At 36.6% G+C, this 17165-nt stretch overlaps 1 protein-coding gene across 15 annotated transcripts in view; it reads left to right on the top strand.

Annotated features, from left to right (window-relative positions):
- The window catches only part of Mier1 (MIER1 transcriptional regulator), a 51348-nt gene that overhangs the window by 11139 nt on the left and 23044 nt on the right, over positions 1-17165 (top strand). For 6 of the 15 annotated variants that reach the window (XM_013114911.3, XM_040757069.1, XM_040757070.1 and 3 more), the window contains 6 exons: positions 2269-2293; positions 2426-2462; positions 6513-6658; positions 13888-14049; positions 14565-14697; positions 15561-15625. In XM_013114911.3, the coding sequence (XP_012970365.2) occupies positions 2269-2293; positions 2426-2462; positions 6513-6658; positions 13888-14049; positions 14565-14697; positions 15561-15625 (568 nt within the window). The remainder of the gene's footprint in view (positions 1-2268; positions 2294-2425; positions 2463-6512; positions 6659-13887; positions 14050-14564; positions 14698-15560; positions 15626-17165) is intronic. The other 9 variants (XM_005072190.4, XM_013114915.3, XM_013114914.3 and 6 more) reach the window with 2 other exon arrangements.

Below are 17165 nucleotides of genomic sequence, written 5' to 3'. Positions count from 1 at the left end.
AATAACTTTTAAATGCTTGTTTTCAGCAAGTAATCTTTGATTTAATTGGTTGCAATTAAGTTGCAATAAAATAATCTCACCCTTTCCTCCCAAACTAGTAAACTTTTATTTGTGACATAAAGAACTAGAATATATAGACACTTAGCATGTCCTGTCCCTCTGCAGCCGGCGTATGCCATCTTCCATCAAGCCCAGCACTTCTGATAGAATATTAGCTCTCTGAACATTAAGAGATGTGCTCAGTGGAGTACCCTGTGCTGTTATTAACAGTGCTGCCAGTCCTCTATATTTGGGGCCATTTTAGAACTTGAAGCTGGCAACTATTTGATGATAATACTCACCAATGCGGTATTGTTATTTACTGCTGGTGAAAGATCTTTTATAAACTGAAGTATACTGCTTCCATATTCAGTATCCTATTATTGATAATAGCTAATGCCGTTAAACCATATAATGTCCAGTAGTAGTTCTTTACAGTCAAAAGCCACCCTCCCCCTTTTAAGGCAGGGTCTTACTATATCTGGCTCATCTGGAATACACTATGTAGACCAGACCTGCCTCACACTCAGTAAGCTCTGCCTGCCTCTGCCTCTGAGTGTTAGGATTAAAAGTGTGCCAATATACTTGATTTCAGAAAGCTTTTTCTTTTTTAATCAGAAGACTATAAAACATTGTAATGTTAAAAATAATTATGTTTAGGAACTGTTTCTCTTTGAGCCCTAATCTATAAGAAATTGTGGTGGCTGTTTATGCCATGTGTATTTGTTTTAGACATTTACTTAAAAAGGAAAGGACTGCGATGAAACTTTTCTGTAGTACTGATCAACTTGGCACCAAATGAAGTCATTGAATGATGTAATTGTCCAAAGGTTAGACTTATAGTTGGAATTAAGATTTTAGGATGTAGATTTGCTGGATAATATGTATGGCGCCAACACCCATTTCACGTCAGAACTGTAGTTCTGCTTTTATGGCTATTGTATTATTTCCATGGCATCCTGCTCTCCAGCTTCTCATCAGAGAAACCAAACTAAACAACCCTATTAACTTTTCTGGTATAGTAACTTGAAATAATGCTGGTGTGGTATAGGAAATGCGTAATACGATCTATACTGTTTGGGTTTGTTAGTGGTGGTGGTGTTAGAAAAACCATGCTGAAGGGATGAACTGTTCTCTTACTAAAGTTTAGAAGTAGAAATTGGACCTGATGTGAAGCAACCTTGTTTCTAATTTAAATTTAAATTTAAAAATAAAAAAAAAAGAAAGAAATTGGACCTCTGAAAAAGTGTGCCTCAAAAGCCAGCATAGGTCACCACTGGAATCTGGAATGCCACTTACAACAGTACCATGACGTAGGTAGGTTTCAAAATGGAACTTAAATACCTTGTAGAGATCTGTCTTAGATTCCCAGGCCCTTGAAAACTGAATACTTTTCTCCATTTTATTACCTTAACTCTCACGCCTGTTGTGTTTAGTAGAAGAAATATTCTTAATAGCATGCTCTTTCTTTTACCAGTGATGACTTCCTTCCTTCTCAAAACATCAATGAGTATCTCTGGCTGAACTGGCATTTAAATTCTCCCAAGTTACTGCATTTATCTAGAAGGAACTTAGTTTGAAGATGATTTGTTTATAATTGTAAATTAACAGAATTGAGATAAAATAACCACACTGTCAAATGGCAATATTAGTAAAAGTAGTTGCTGCCAATTTTCTTTATATTTTCCATTTAAGGTTGTTAATGAGTGGTACAGTGATACCTGTAAGCTCTACACTTGGGATGCTGAGGCAGGAGATCGTGAGGTCAAAGCCATCCTGGACTTTAGAAAGCTCTTGTCCTTCTCGAGGGTGAGGTGGGAATATAGCTATTGGCAGAACTTGTTTGGTTTTTTTGTTTGTTTATTTTTTTTGAGCTTTACAAACCACTGACATCAAACTTTGTGTATGGTTATTTCAGTATAAGTGGGATGAAACCTTTTTTTGAAGATTTTAAGATCTAAAACCATACCTCTTAGCTCACCTATTTGAGGACTGTACAGCTTTTAAAATCAGAATTAATTTCATATATTACTATTTTTGCTTCTAAATCCAAGAGTGTGTTGGGTGTTTCTTTAGGTCCAAGCATAATGGAAGGGAAAGATCATGTGAAATTTTTTTTAGGCATTAAAACTTGGTATAGTTTTTGTGTCATTAGTCATTGAGTGCTTCTTAAAATGTTTATGAAGGTACATGATACAAAAATGCTAATTTGTTTTCTTTTCCCTTCAGCCATCTGTTGAGTCTTCAAGTCCAGGTAAGTATTTTTATGTGTTTTTATAATCCCATTCGACTGTTTGTCCTGTTAGTTGACATAAAGGCTAGAGGAGCTAGACTATCATCTGACTTGCTTTTCTTCTGTGAATGCTTCTTTTTTCTGGGGAAAAAGAAATGGATGCAATGTTTGACTGCCCCTGAAAGTACAGGTGAGGCTGCTGCGAGTTCCTCTTCCTAACTCTGTGCTCTTTCCCTCTCCTCCTCTTTGTTACTCTTTCCTCTTCCCTCTCCTCCGTTGCTTTATGTATTTCTTATAGTTTAAAATTGTTGTTTAATTGAAAGTGTATATGAAATAGTTCTTTTGAAAAGGAGTTAGTTATCTTACAGATACTCAAAGCGTTATATTTGATTAAAAAATTGTCAATGCGTTTACCAATAAAGGAAATAATAAAATAAGCCAACTACTCAGCAGGGGAGTTGCATTGGGAACATAAGGAATTTATTCATAGATTTGAGTAGGATAGGTTGTATATACTCTTAACTGTTTGTCTAGGCTTTTTATATTCTCCTTTCAATACTGTACATGTTTTTTTTAGAAGTCCTCAGGAGTCCTCTTAGGTGTGTTTTGTTTGAAAGTATCTCACATTGAATAGTTAGCAAAGTTTAACATCATGTTGTTGAATTTTGCATAATGAAGCAATAGACATTTGTATTATAATTTTTTATTGGGGGAGTTCATTCTTTTTTGGGAGTGTGTTTTTGGTTTTTGGTTTTTCTTCTTCTTCTTCCCTTCCCAGACAGGGTTTCTTTATGTAGCCCTGACTGTCTTGGAACTTTTTGTGTTTAACATGTCTTTTCTAATAATCTAGAATGCTTTCCATGGACATACATTGTTATGTTCTGGAGGTAGGATTGAATTACTTCTAAATAACTTGAGTGTTAACTTTACACTTGATTTTATCTTTACTTCAAGTTTTTTACGAATTTTACAAGTTTTTTTTGTAAAGTATATTGGTTTTTGTGACTTTTTTAACTTTGTAGTTTATAAATGAGTTCAGGATGGTTAGGAGTTAGAAGCAACAAGATTAGAAAGGTGTCATCACTATGTTGATTGTAAAGTATAGAAATATTTCCAGTATTTTTTTCTTTCAAAACTCTAGAAATGAGTTTTGCCGAAAAAAGAAAATGGGTTTCCTGTGTTTATTCATGTAAGATTGTAGATTTACTAAGCTTTAGAGTTTCTTTCAAGGCATTCATCAATAAGTATATAACTATCAGGGGCTTTGGCAGAAAGAATGTTTGTTGCTATGTACAATTATAGAGAGAGTTACTAAAGTTGATAGAATTAAGGATAGAGGCCTCACATAAAAAAACACTGCTTAACTGTCAAAAGCTAGTCTTCATAGCATCTGTACTTGGGAGTTGTCATAGTCACATAACTATGCTAAATGACTTGTATGTTGGCTCAGTCAGCATTATCTGGAGTGCAGGCACATTACAAAACCATTATATGTGAGAGTTCTAGGAGAGGGTTTTGTTTTTTGTTTTTTGTTTTTGTTTTTTTTGTTTTTTTTTTTTTTTTGTTTTTTTTTTTTTTTTTGGTTTTGGTGTTGTTTTTCGAGACAGGGTTTCTATGTGTAGCTCCAGAACCTATCATGGCACTTGCTCTGTAGACCAGGCTGGCCTTGAACTCAAAGAGATCCACCTGCCTCTGCCTCCTGAGTGCTGGGATTAAAGGCTTGTGACAACAATGCCTGGCAGAGGGGAAATTTTTAAGTAATTGAACTGGTATACATGATACATTGTAACCTAGAGTTATCTTTGTGCCTTTAAAAAGATGATCCAAAAGTAGATGACAAAGTGGTGATTATCTTAACTTCCTAGCAAATTACTTAACTTCTACAAAGCAAAAGATGTTCTTATTATTGAGCTTCCCCTCCAGGAAACTGTCCTAATAATGGGTCTAGCATCTGGCAGACAATAATAGAATAGTTAGTTGCTACTTGCAAATAAGATAGTAAGAACTCATATAAAGTAAACATCAGTTTAAGCTAAGAAAATAGTTAAAATTGAAAGTTGATATGCGATACATATTTGGGAAAGGTTGAAATTAGAAAAGCAACTCATACACTTAGGCATTTCATGTAGTGGGGAAGGGGGATAAGGTGGCAGGTCTTTAAGTAGAACTGTCTGCAAATGATGACAAAAGATAAGAGATTTCAGGTAAGTAATATGACATTCATGATTTGGTGCTGTGTACTAGTGAGTTGGAAATGTTTAAGTGGATAACAGTATAACGATGAGTGGCTATATTTAGTATAACTATTTTTGGCAATATCTGTACTAAATAAGAACTATGTTAAGTTTAAGTTAATAATATCCATATGGAGGGATGGTGATGTAATCTTTTTGTGTGTAAGGGTGTTATTACTTGTATGTGTATGTATATGTGCTGTGGATATGCCTGTAGCTCATTGAGTCCAGAAGAAGAATCCACTAGAAATAAGGATGGTTGTGAGCTACCAGGTGTTTGCTAGAAACTGAACCCAGATCCTCTGCAAGAGTAACAAGTCCTCTTAACTGCTAAGCCCTTTCTCCAGCTCCAATAATAGAGTTTTTTTAAGCATCTTTCTGTCCGAAAACATGAATAAAAGTGTAGCATCATCTGTGAGATTTCGACACTGTTTACTGCTAAGTGTCTCAGAAGAAAAGTTTCAGAAAACTGAAAGGATGATAAAAACAAAACTTCAAATTAATGGTTCTTATTTGTACTCTCATAGGAACCCTCCTGCCCAGTAGTTCAATTACTACTGTAATAACAATAAAACTAAGACAGTCTGTTATAAGAAATTAAGAAAAGATGCCTATTTTTTATATAAATTATTCTGAAACTTACATAATGATTAATAACTCGTTGTCCTTACACTTGAAGACAAGATATGTAGGGACTTACAGGAAGTTTGGAGCACAGGAGTTGAAGTTACAGTTAGGACTCTGTTCATCTTTACTGTGTTGAGAAGTGCTTCTTACATTCCTTAAGCCTGAATCTTACTTCTCCCTCCCCCTTTTAAATCGGGTGATAATACCTACTTTATACCACTGCTTGAGGATTGAGATAATGTTTGTCAAATGACTAAGCTTATTATTATTTGGCATATAGTAAAAGGGGAGGGGGCTTTCTGAATATTGTGGGAGTTGCCTGAAGAATTCTAATACATTGGTATTCCCTGGTTTTTGGCAGTAACCAAAATGTAGGAAATGTCTATAGAACACCCATGCTTTAGCTTTTGCAGTTTATTTGAACCGAGTAACATCCCCCTAACCAGGCTAAATGTTGATTAGGATATATCAGTTCCTTAGAGTTACTTGTATTGCCTTTGATAAAAATTGTATATATATATTATTACATTTTACTCATAACCCCTGAGTTTTTACAGATCAATTGCATAAGTTCAAGATAATACTCAAATACTAGAATGTCTTTAAGGTAGTGCTGATGGTACATGATTATTTTTGCTCAGTGGTCCACTGTTGCTTAACAGCAAGCTCACATTCCAGTAAACTCAAGAATCATAGAGTGTACCACTACAAGCCTAGCACATACCTAGACTGTATGGTGTAGCCCTCTGCAATCATAGCACATAAAAGTGTAGCCACTTTAACATATACAGCTTGTCATCGACCTTAAAAATCACTCTGCAATATGTGACTTCAGATTTTCAGGGACAAGAGAACTTTCAAAATGAGACCATGCTTACTTGATAGAGCTTTTTTTTTTTCTTTATAACTTGAGTTTACTGTTTAGAAGACTACAGCAAAAAATTTTAAGTTACAAATATTCTACCCCCATTTTGCAGTATAAACTGATTATAGCCGGGCAGTGGTGGCACATGCCTTTAATCCCAGCCCTCAGGAGGCAGAGGCAGGAGGATCTCTGTGAGTTTGAGGCCGGGCTGGACCGACAGCCTCCAAAACAATACAGAGAAACCCTGTCTCGTAAACCCCCCCCCCCAAAAAAAAACTGATTATATAGGAATGCGCCATGGCAAACAGTAGTTCCTTGCAAGAGCCTTTTGGGAGTGGGGATGAGTAAAGATAATAATTTTTTGAAGCAAAAGCATTTACTGTGTCTGTCTTTTTCCTGGTCCTTTTTAACTTACATTCAGCCTCAAATAAACAATGCATATATACTAAAGTAACACTGATAAGATGCACTTTATTTAAAAGGCTTACCATACGTCTGGAAATGTTCTTTATAGGAGGCTCAGCAACATCAGAGGACCATGAATTTGATCCATCAGCTGACATGCTGGTTCATGATTTTGATGATGAGCGAACATTAGAAGAAGAAGAAATGATGGAAGGAGAGACAAACTTCAGTTCTGAAATAGAGGATCTTGCAAGGGTAAATGACCTATACTAGCAGTGAAGCGGTGTAGCATATGGAGTAGGGGACACTGAAGACTTGGGTCCTCTGTTTATGCTGGAAAATTTAAATACCCATAGGTGGGGTATTTGAAATTAAGGCTAAAAGAATTATTGTGTAAAATAATGGAATTCAGTAGTAGTTTTTGATAAAACATCAAGATCTGTCAGAAATGGACACTAAAAGAATCCTGAATTTTCTCTTGTGGTCCCCACCCCATCCCCAGTTACTGAATCTTTTATTTACCCTCTTCAAAGTCTAAATGTCTCAAATGTCATCATTTTCCTCTCTAATTAAGTTTTAGATTGTGCCTGCCTCTTGCTATCAGGGTTCACCTTTGACCTTTCTACACCCATTGCTCCTTTTCATTCTTGGGAACTCTCTTTAGTAGTCAACACAGCTTACCATTCTTTCTCCGCTCTGCTTTTCCCTGTACTTTGTTTTCCCTTCAGTGTCCCTGTGCGTTTTTCTTTACCTAAAGTTTAAGTGTTTGTACTTGTTGGTTGTTTATTGGACCTATTCTTCTGTTCTTGTCTCTATTAGGTAATTGCTCAGCATGTACATACTATAAAGGTCAGCTGCCTCCGAATGTGCTGTAGACTTAATAAATACCACAACTCTCCCAAGGGTAGGCTCCCAGCCTACATCTTAACTAAGCAAGCTTGAGCTACCTGCTTTCCAAATCTGAAACTGCCAAGCTGTATGATCTGATCTGTTCCATGGTCTCTGCTTGCTTTTTCTTAGTTTGTATTTCTGGCTTAACCTGACTTTTTCCTAAAATATTTTGGCAGCTATCTCTAAAATTGTGAACACTCAAAACAACATCTACTATTCCCTCCTTACGTGTACCTTCTCTAGCTATAAAAATGTCACTTAAAAAATATTTCTTTATACTGAGACCAGGGAGAATGTTTCTTTCTTCATCGATGTTGAGTTTCTAAATAACCCTGCCATTGCTCTCCACTGAAATATCTCTATCCAGTTCTTGTTCTATATCTACCCCAGTAGATATTTTTTTTCTATCCTAGACTATTATGACTACTTCCTAATTGGTTTCTCCATTTGGTTTTACTACATTTCTTCCAGTAGATTTCCATGCAGTATCTATAATGACCTTTCTAAAGTACAAATCCTTTTATTTCAACCTCCTATAACTCCTAGAGAAAAATCTAAATTACTTAATTTTGCTGCAAGGCCAACTGCTTGATAGGACCTTTTCCATTTATCACAAAAGCCCTATTACACTGTACCTTACTAACTGCTTTTGTTTTTGGGTTGGCTAGTTTGTTCTTGTTTGAGGTATGCTTGGCAGTCTGGGATTTGTTGCTGCCTTCTCTGGATTTGGCATTGCCATTCGTATATGCTAATAAGAAATAAACAAAATACTATATCCTATTCAGTATGTTTTAGTTTTGTTTTCCCACCACAGTTCATACACATTTGTATGTATGTATATATATATATATATATATAAAATATATACATATATGTATATGTAATAATACCTATTGCCTTCATTGATTTTATAAGGGGATCTAGTATTCTCTAATAAAACTTATGTGTATGGCCTAATTTGCTCCTTTGATAAAACAAATGTAAAACAGACATAGTGCTGGTATTTATAGATAGAGACAATGAATGTTATTATACTTCTACAGTAATTATCTATGTTTCAGAGTTTAGGTGAGGATTTGAAAGGAGTCCTGATACCATTTAGTTAAATCTTGCTAGGTCCTGTTTGGAATCATTTAGTTACTAAAACTAGCATTATCCACTGTGCCTGAGCAAACTTTCTAAACTTTGACCAGAGAACTGAATTTATTTTGGTGGGAATATTGTTTATTTGTTTTCACAGAGCCTTTAAAAAAAAAGCTCATGTTGTACTTGGGGTCAGAAACAGTCTTTAAAAGTAAGAAGCTAGACAGTCATAGCTTATTTTTTTCTGTAGGAAATGGTAACTGAAATTTATAGAGGTCAGAGAAAGAAAGAAAAGAAGAATCCTGTATGTTTTCATCTCAAGCAGTCTTATACTCTCCCAGAATCTCCCGACATTCCACATAGAGCAAAGTCTTAGGTTTAACTATCCCCATATCTACAACTTTTATAATCTGAAACTAAGTGGTATGATTAGATTTCCTGTAGTTATAAACTTCATAGGTATGAACCAAGCCAGTTTTTCTTTAATAAATAAACCAGTTTGTCTTATTGATTACTCATCTACTTTTTTGGGAGTGAGACAGTGGTGAATGAAGTTCAGGGGGTGGTGCTTTACATTTGGAGCTTTCATTATATGAAATCTGTTTCTGTGGGCAAACTTCACAGCTCATAAAGTAGCAATAAATTTAACAAATGCATTTCACTCTCACCTCTATTTGAGTTCTTTCAGATCAAAGTCAACTGAATTACTTCAAAGATACTCAAATATTAGAATACTTTAAAAGTAGTTTTAATTTCATTCAAGTTGAATTCTAAACTTTTCATTGATTACTGTTGATACAGGCTTTAATGTTTGCAGCTGTAGCTGCATGTATCATGCCAGTAATAAAAGGTATTATATAAGTCTTTTTTTTTTTAATTTGCATTGGTGTGTGGATGTCAGATCCCTTGGAACTGGGTTTATAGTTCTGAGCTGTCATGTGGGCCTGGGAATTGAACCTTGAACCTGGGTTCTCTGGAAGAACAGTTAGTGCTCTTAACCACTGAGCCATCTTTCCAGCCCCCATATAAATCTTACATTTAAATATTTTAATACAATTAGATGAATTGATTAGAATTTACTGAGATACTAATAGGGGTGTTAAAATTATGCACACGATTCATGAAGTTTTGTGTTTGCTGTAAATTACCTGTACCGAAATTTAACCCTTATCCAGTGATGTTAAAATTCAAGAGACCAAGCATGGCCACAATTGTAGCACTGCATTCAGAAGAAATATGAGTATCAATTGCATCTATTTAAATGCATTGTAAAAGAAAAAGACTTATTACTAACATTTGTTCTTAATACCCCTTAAAGCACTGGACATATTCCCAGTAAAGCACCAAAGCCTAGGGCTAGGGATTGAGTGGCTAATGTGAGTGCCCACACTAACCTCTTGAGTGTATATTTGCACCTTGTGGTAAAAGCTGTCTCCCAATTTGTCACTTCTCTGAATTCTCTTTCTAGAAAAAAGTATGAAAGATTGAGATTTTCTTGCAGTGTACATGAATAATAATGAGAACATCGCTGGGCAGTGGTGGCACACGCCTTTAATCCCAGCACTTGGGAAGCAGAGGCAGGCGGATCTCTGTGAGTTCGAGGCCGGGCTGGATTGACAGCCTCCAAAACAATACAGAGAAACCCTATCTGGTTTAAAAAAAAAATGAGAACATCACTACTCCTATATATGGTTGAGGAGAAGGTTTTTATTGTAGACATGAAGGAGAGAACAGCCAGAGGCATCTGCAAGAGTCCAGACTGAATATGAGCATGGACAGCAGAATAGACCTGTCCATAGGGGGAGAGGTAAGAAAGGAAATCAAGAGAGAAGGAAGGGCAAGAGGGGAGGAGGACCAAGAGAGTGCTTGGCTGAAATGGCTGGGTTATCTTGGAATCAGAAGCTGGGGATAGAAATGGAAGCTCAGGGACTTGAAGAGGTTTAAGGTAGGGTAGTGGATGAGAAGTGCTGAGAGGAGCTAGGACTCTGTGCCAGGTACTTGTGATGTTGAGAGAACTTGAGGCCTGCTGCACTATAGGTACTAATAGGTACCATAGTTAGCTGTTTGCCCTGAGTTTTTTTGGGATCTGATAGTATGCACAGGCTGAATTATAAATACTAAAGAAACCCCAATATGAAAATTATCAAAGAAATTTACTGACTTTTTATCTTTGTAGTTTGTCTTCTAGTCAACTAGTAGCCCCAAGTGATTGGTTACCTTAGGAACTGTCTTTAATCTTGATGGGGTCCCTTAGGACTTACCTCCCCTCTTCATAATCTTGTATTGCTAAGTCTATTTTGGTACAGTAAATATGTGAAGAATAGCGTGCCCATCCACCAGATGGCCCTGCTGTGAAAGTTTGCATCTGTGCCACATGCATGAGAGACCAGTCATCTCTTCTGCAACCAAGAAGTTGATGCTACTCGGATCTTACAGTACTCTAGTGTGTCAGTGTTTGATGACTTTATCTTCCTGTCTTGACTTCAATCCCGAGACAAGTGTTTGTCATGCGTGCATGTCTTTATACCATGTATGATGTGCCTGTGTCTGTGGAGGGAGGCCAGAAAAAGGTGTCAGATCCTGTGGAACCCCAGTTACAGACAGTTGTGAACCTCTTTGTGGGTGTTGGGAACCAAATCCTGGTCCTCTGCAAGAACAGTAAGTGTTCTTAACCATTGAGCTCTTGGTGTTTGTCTTTTAAGTAGCTTGTTCTTCTAAACTTTAGCCAGTGTACTGTTAGCTTACACAGATATGACTGTCCCACTTTTTATTATGGTATTTATAAAATTTACTTCCTAAAGCACATTATAATATACATCCATTTTTATTCAGCCTGTGTCTGTCTTTATCCCTCATAGTCTTATCTACTCAGCCCTTATCTCATACTGCATCAGCATGGTGAACATGTAACAGATTTCAAGGAGTAAAGTATATGTGCATATATAACTAAGTAAGCAAGTCAGTGAGCTAGGTAACCTGGATTCTTAATTTAACCTCACTTTTCCATAAGCATGTAACTTGATTATCATTGTTAAACTTCCATCCTTACAAAGATAATAATGTAAAGCACAGTGTCTGGCACATGATAAACTACTGAATAAATCTTAAATCTTAGATGTATCATTCCTGTGTTTCTCAGAGAAAGCTGATGCACAGTAGTACGCATATACTGTATGCCCTATAGCTTTTGATCTCTGTCCTCCTATTCCTATATCCTTGCTCCTAGATGAAGGATAAAACCCAGCTATTTCATCATGGTGTTTAAATATAATTGAATGAAATCCTTTAATACTGGTAGAAGTTAGACTTTGATAACAAAACTAGTAAGATGTTCTCTAGACTAGGTGACTTTAGACCCTTGTTCACTTATGTTCTATTGGCCAAGTTTTAATCATCCTTCAGTCTTTTTCTCTGAGGGAAATATAGAATATTCACTTTGAAAATCACTACTGTTGATACCATCAGAATCTTGGGAGTAGAAAGACAGAAGTCCATTTGGAACTAAAGCAGTCAGTGAAGAATTCATTATATTGTATACAAAAACATGATTAAGGGCAGGAAAATAGCCAGGATTTGGGGCTCAAGTGATACCTTAGTTTCTGCTTTTTAATACGATTGGGCTTCCTTTTTCAAATCTTTTCATCGCGTTGTTCCTGTGTTGTGTGAGACACTCACTGCGTTTTTGTTTAGCTGATTCTGATAAAATACTACAAACAAACAGAGTAGCTGAATGTTCTTAATGCATGTCTACCTGGTACTAATTAAGAGGTATTCCTGTTGAAGACCAGTGAGATTGTAGATAGTACTTTGAGCATTTTGAGTTTGGTTTTTGTGAGATAAGGGAATCAAAGCATTTCCTAGAGGGCAGATATTCCTGTTTCTCATTAGCTTGGACCCAGAGACCTGGCAAAATCTGTAAACTTCTCATTCTTTCCAAAGATGTCATCAGTTTGGGGGGTGGCACAGTGTTCGGTGCATTTGCTGTGTAAGCACAAGGATCTTAGTTTGTATCCCTAGCACCCATATAAAAAAACCAGGTAACCCTGGATGGTATTGGGAATGCTAAGAAAGGATGATCCCTGGGGTTTCCCAACCACATATTAGCTGAAGTGTCAGAGAAATAAGTTGAAGGAAATGGTCACTTAATACTTGGTAGAATGTATACTTTGATAATGTAATGTTCTCTAAAATGGGTAGACCCTAGTACAATAATGTCCTGATAGAGAAGGACCTCCCAAAGTTCTCTCACCTCTGAATGCTGCATAATACTGTATCTCACTCTTACCCTGTCCCCGTGCACAGATGATATCTGCCAATCCATTGTTAGAAGTGACACACACACAAACATACAAAAAATGTCAAAGTTGTATACTTTGACCCAAGGTTTAGTGTCTTCAGTGTTTATTTTTCCATGTGTTCTATGAGACAAATGTCATGTGTTCAGCATTTAGTTGATAGACTAGAGGAATCCAGTAAAGCCCATCAGGGATAGATTGCTGGAAGATGTAGACTCTTCTCTCCGAGCGGGTCTACTGCTAAGACTACCTCTAATTACAAATAAAATTGGCATCCAGCTGGCATACACTTTTAACTCAGGCACCCATGAATTAGGGCAAAAAGACCAGGAATTGGAAACGAGTTTAGGCTACAGAGTAAGTTCCCTGGCCAGTGTAGATGTAGTAAAACCCTGTCCCAAAAAGACAAATAGTATATTAGTAGAATTTGTCTATTCTGCTTGCATTTATGCTTTCCTGTTTATCGTTTTTTGAAAACATGGTCTCAGCTCTGCACTCCAGCCAGGCCTTGCACTCCCTGTGTAGTTCAGTCTGGCCTAGAGTTTGAAATCTTCCTGCCTCAGTCTCCCTGGTCCTGGGATTACACACCTACACCATTGTACCTGGTTGTTTATCTGAACTTTTTATAGTCATGCTCCTTGTTTTATCAACTTCAATATGACAACTTAGTACTTGTGTTTGATACTATGAACATTTCTGTTCTTTCAGACATGACTTTTCTTTTGTTCTTCTTTTAGGTAGTGCTAGATTTTGAACCCAGTCATTTTTTATGTGTTTCAGTATTTTTCTTTTTCAGTTGTTTGGAAAGTACAGCTTGTTTTGAAACAATATTAACTTAGTTTGCATATTAATGAACAACGAAGAGTAATTCTGATGAAATGTAGGGGTGAGCCCACAATTTGGGGTGTGGGCAGGGATACATGGGACAGGTGGGATATAAAAGGAAAGGAAAAGCAAAATGTCTCTCTTGGTAGCTAGCCACGTTCCCAGAGCTCCTATCTCCCTGTAGGTAACTTCTATATTCAATAAATATCTTAGACCTCTTTTTCAGATAGCATTATTTCCTAATTTGAAAATACTAAACATATTAGACACAAACACACACACATGCTAAGTAAAAAAAGGACTGTCAATTTAGTACTGTATAGATTTGTAAATTGTAACATGGAAATAGGAGATCACTAACTTCAGAAATGGACTTTTTTGTGTACTTAGGAAGGCGACATGCCAATCCACGAGCTTCTCAGCCTCTATGGTTATGACAGCACTGTTCGGTTACCTGAAGAAGATGAGGAGGAAGAGGAAGAGGAGGAGGAAGGTGAAGATGATGAAGATGCTGATAATGATGACAACAGTGGCTGTAGTGGGGAAAATAAAGTAAGTGTTTTTTATCTTGTGGAACATTTATGTTCTAAAATTTTTGTTGTCTTTGTGAAGCCACAGATAGTACTAAGCTCTAAATATAATTTGTACAGCAAAGTTAAATTTCAGAAACAAAACTACAGAAATGTGTATATAAAAATTGAAAATCAGCCGGGTGGTGGTGGCGCACGCCTTTAATCCCAGCACTCGGGAGGCAGAGGCAGGCGGATCTCTGTGAGTTCGAGGCCGGGCTGGACCAACAGCCTCCAAAACAATACAGAGAAACCCTGTCTCGTAAAAACCAAAAAAAAAAAAAAAAAAAAAAAAAGAAAATACATTGTAATTCACTCCAGTGAGATAAGTTTGTACTGTCATTTCAGATTGCTTTCTGCTTTTTCTGAATAGTACCAATTTAAAAAACCAAAACAAAACTGTTACTTTTAAATTATATAGGCTGCCTGGCAGTTCTGTATTCATTTTTAAAAAATAATTTTAGATAAAAGAGGCTCACACATTTTCTTATTCTATAGGAAGAGACTATAAAGGATTCATCGGGCCAGGAGGATGAAACTCAGTCTTCCAATGATGATCCCTCACAATCTGCTACTTCCCAAGATGCTCAGGAAATAATCCGCCCACGTCGTTGTAAATATTTTGATACAAGTATGTGTATTATCATTGCATTAGTTAGAATGTAACTTTCCCTCTTCTGTATTACCTAAAATTCTAATGTGCTTTTACTGATACTTGAATTCACTCATGATATTGCTTTCAAAGGTAAATGGATTTTGTTAGGGGTTACTAGAGTATCAGAATGAAGGACCTGTTCTCAGTGCATACATCACATTTACTGCTTTACCTGAATATGGGTGTGTTCCTTTTAGTTTGTGTAGTCTTGAAGATTTTGTTTTGTACTCTTCTTTGATTCTGCACCATCTTTCATGTATAATCATGTGTCACTCAGCAACAGGGATGTATTCTGAGAAATAATTTTGTCAAGTTTCTTGGCTGTGTGACTAATGTGAACACAGGATCTCAAGATGATATAGTCTTGGCAGGAACACCATCATAAATAGAATCTAGAGACCAAAGATGACATCGGGAAGTACATAGCTATGTATTCATAGTGTTATCTTCTCTAATCTTGGTGTAATGGGTGGTAGGTTCTTGGGGTATGAATATATGCTAATATAGTTCACCAGTTTTCCACTGTGGGGGGATGAGATCAGAGGACAACAGGAGTTACCTTTCTCCTTCACCTAAGTGTGGTTTCTGAGAATCAAACTCTAGTGGACTCCTTATACAGCTGAGGAAACATAGTTTTTCTTTTATTTGGGGGAATTTTGTTGTTATTGTTGTCTTGTTTTAGATACAGTGTTCATTATTTGATTTTAAATATCTTGGTCTGATTTAGCAGACCTTTTAGCATATCTGAATATTTGATGGTAGGTATAAAAATGCAAAGACGTATAGATGTGAACAGGATAACTGCCCGTTTTATAGTATCCTTCTCTTATATATTCTAGATAGTGAAATAGAAGAAGAATCTGAAGAAGATGAAGATTATATTCCATCAGAAGACTGGAAAAAGGTATTTTTCCAAAACTTATAGTAATATTCTAAAAGCCAGGAATATTTTAATGCATATTGACAAAATCAGTGTATTAGCCTTTTTTGTGGCATTAAGCATTTTGTAAAAAGTTATTTAAGGTCTGCATTAATATATCCAACTAAGAAATACATTTACCATAAAATGATAGGGTGGGTAGAATGGAGTTTGCTGAGTATATTGATACTCAAACCAATATTAGAAATCCAAATTTCTTGTCATTTAGTCCTAAAGTAAGAAATGTTGGTGGTGTGGGTTGGGCTGCTCTACAGACATACAACTAATTTCTAAAATAAACTTGAAACATTAGGTTCTTTTTCCTTAAACTATTACATAGCATTATTTAATTAACTACAGTTAAATTTTGTAGGGTTTAATTTAATGGTATTGCACAGGAGTTGAACCTCTTAGGAAATCATAGTACGTACTATATGTAATTGGTTAAAGCAAATCATTTCTGTAGGAGAATATTTTCCATAGTGAGAGATAACACCCTTTGAAGTTTTTTTTCTTCCTTGGTTTTGTTTTATTTCATCATTTCATGTTTATGGTTGTTTTGCCTCCATGTATATTTGTTCCTATTAGAACATAGTAGCCATCACAGGGCAACTTTGACTACCTTCCGGAGAATGTTGTGTGGTAATATTTTGTTTATGATACAACAAATAAAATTTGCCTAAGATTAGAGTGCAGAGGTAGCCACACTAGCTAGCCATAGAGGCCAGACAGTGGTGGTACATACTTTTAATCCCAGCACTTGTGAGACAGGGGCAAATGGATCTTTTGTGTGTTCAAGGCCACCCTGGGCTACATGGGCGTGAATCAGTCTAAATGAGAAACAGCTCACACCTTTAATCCCAGCACTATGGAGGTGGGGACAGGAGTGATACAGCTGGGCGGAGAGGAATATAAGGCTGGAGGAGACAGGAATGCATTGCAGTCTCAGTGAGTCTGAGCAGCAGTGTAGTTGGATCGCCCCTTCAGTCTGAGCTTTGGTAGAGGTGAGAACTGGCTGCTTTGCTTATCTGATCTTCAGCTTTAACCCCAATATCTATCTCTGGGTTTTTATTATTTGTGCTACAGTGTTGATGTTTCCTTATAGAAGGAGGAGCTGTAATGAGTCTTCAGAGATTGAGGCATTGCCTTCTGCACCTTCTTCCCTATTGTATGCAATTCTTTCCCATCTGGGGAGGTGCCAGAGTATATAGTGTAGATGATTAACTGAAGGGGGAATTCCATGCATGAATCTATAGGGAGTAATTACCCATTCTGGGGTGAAAGTTAAAGAATGATTGTGACTCTTTGGTGAATAAAGTAAAAAGAGGCATAGGGATTGACAGCAGAGGTATTCTGTAGTGGACATCATTAAGAGAATGCTAAGCAATGAGGAGGAGGTTTGTCTTTTGCGATGGTCTTTTTTGAAATCTAACCGTGAGAAAGTCTGGCTTTCCTCTGTAGTATAAGAACAGTCTCATTGAATTGAGCATGTCCTTGAAGTAGAGTGAGATGCTGTTAACTGAGA

Source organism: Mesocricetus auratus, unplaced genomic scaffold, assembly GCF_017639785.1.
Source record: "Mesocricetus auratus isolate SY011 unplaced genomic scaffold, BCM_Maur_2.0 Super-Scaffold_100014, whole genome shotgun sequence".
In the NCBI taxonomy this organism is placed as follows: domain Eukaryota; kingdom Metazoa; phylum Chordata; class Mammalia; order Rodentia; family Cricetidae; genus Mesocricetus; species Mesocricetus auratus.
This window is presented reverse-complemented; position numbering and strand designations above follow the sequence as displayed.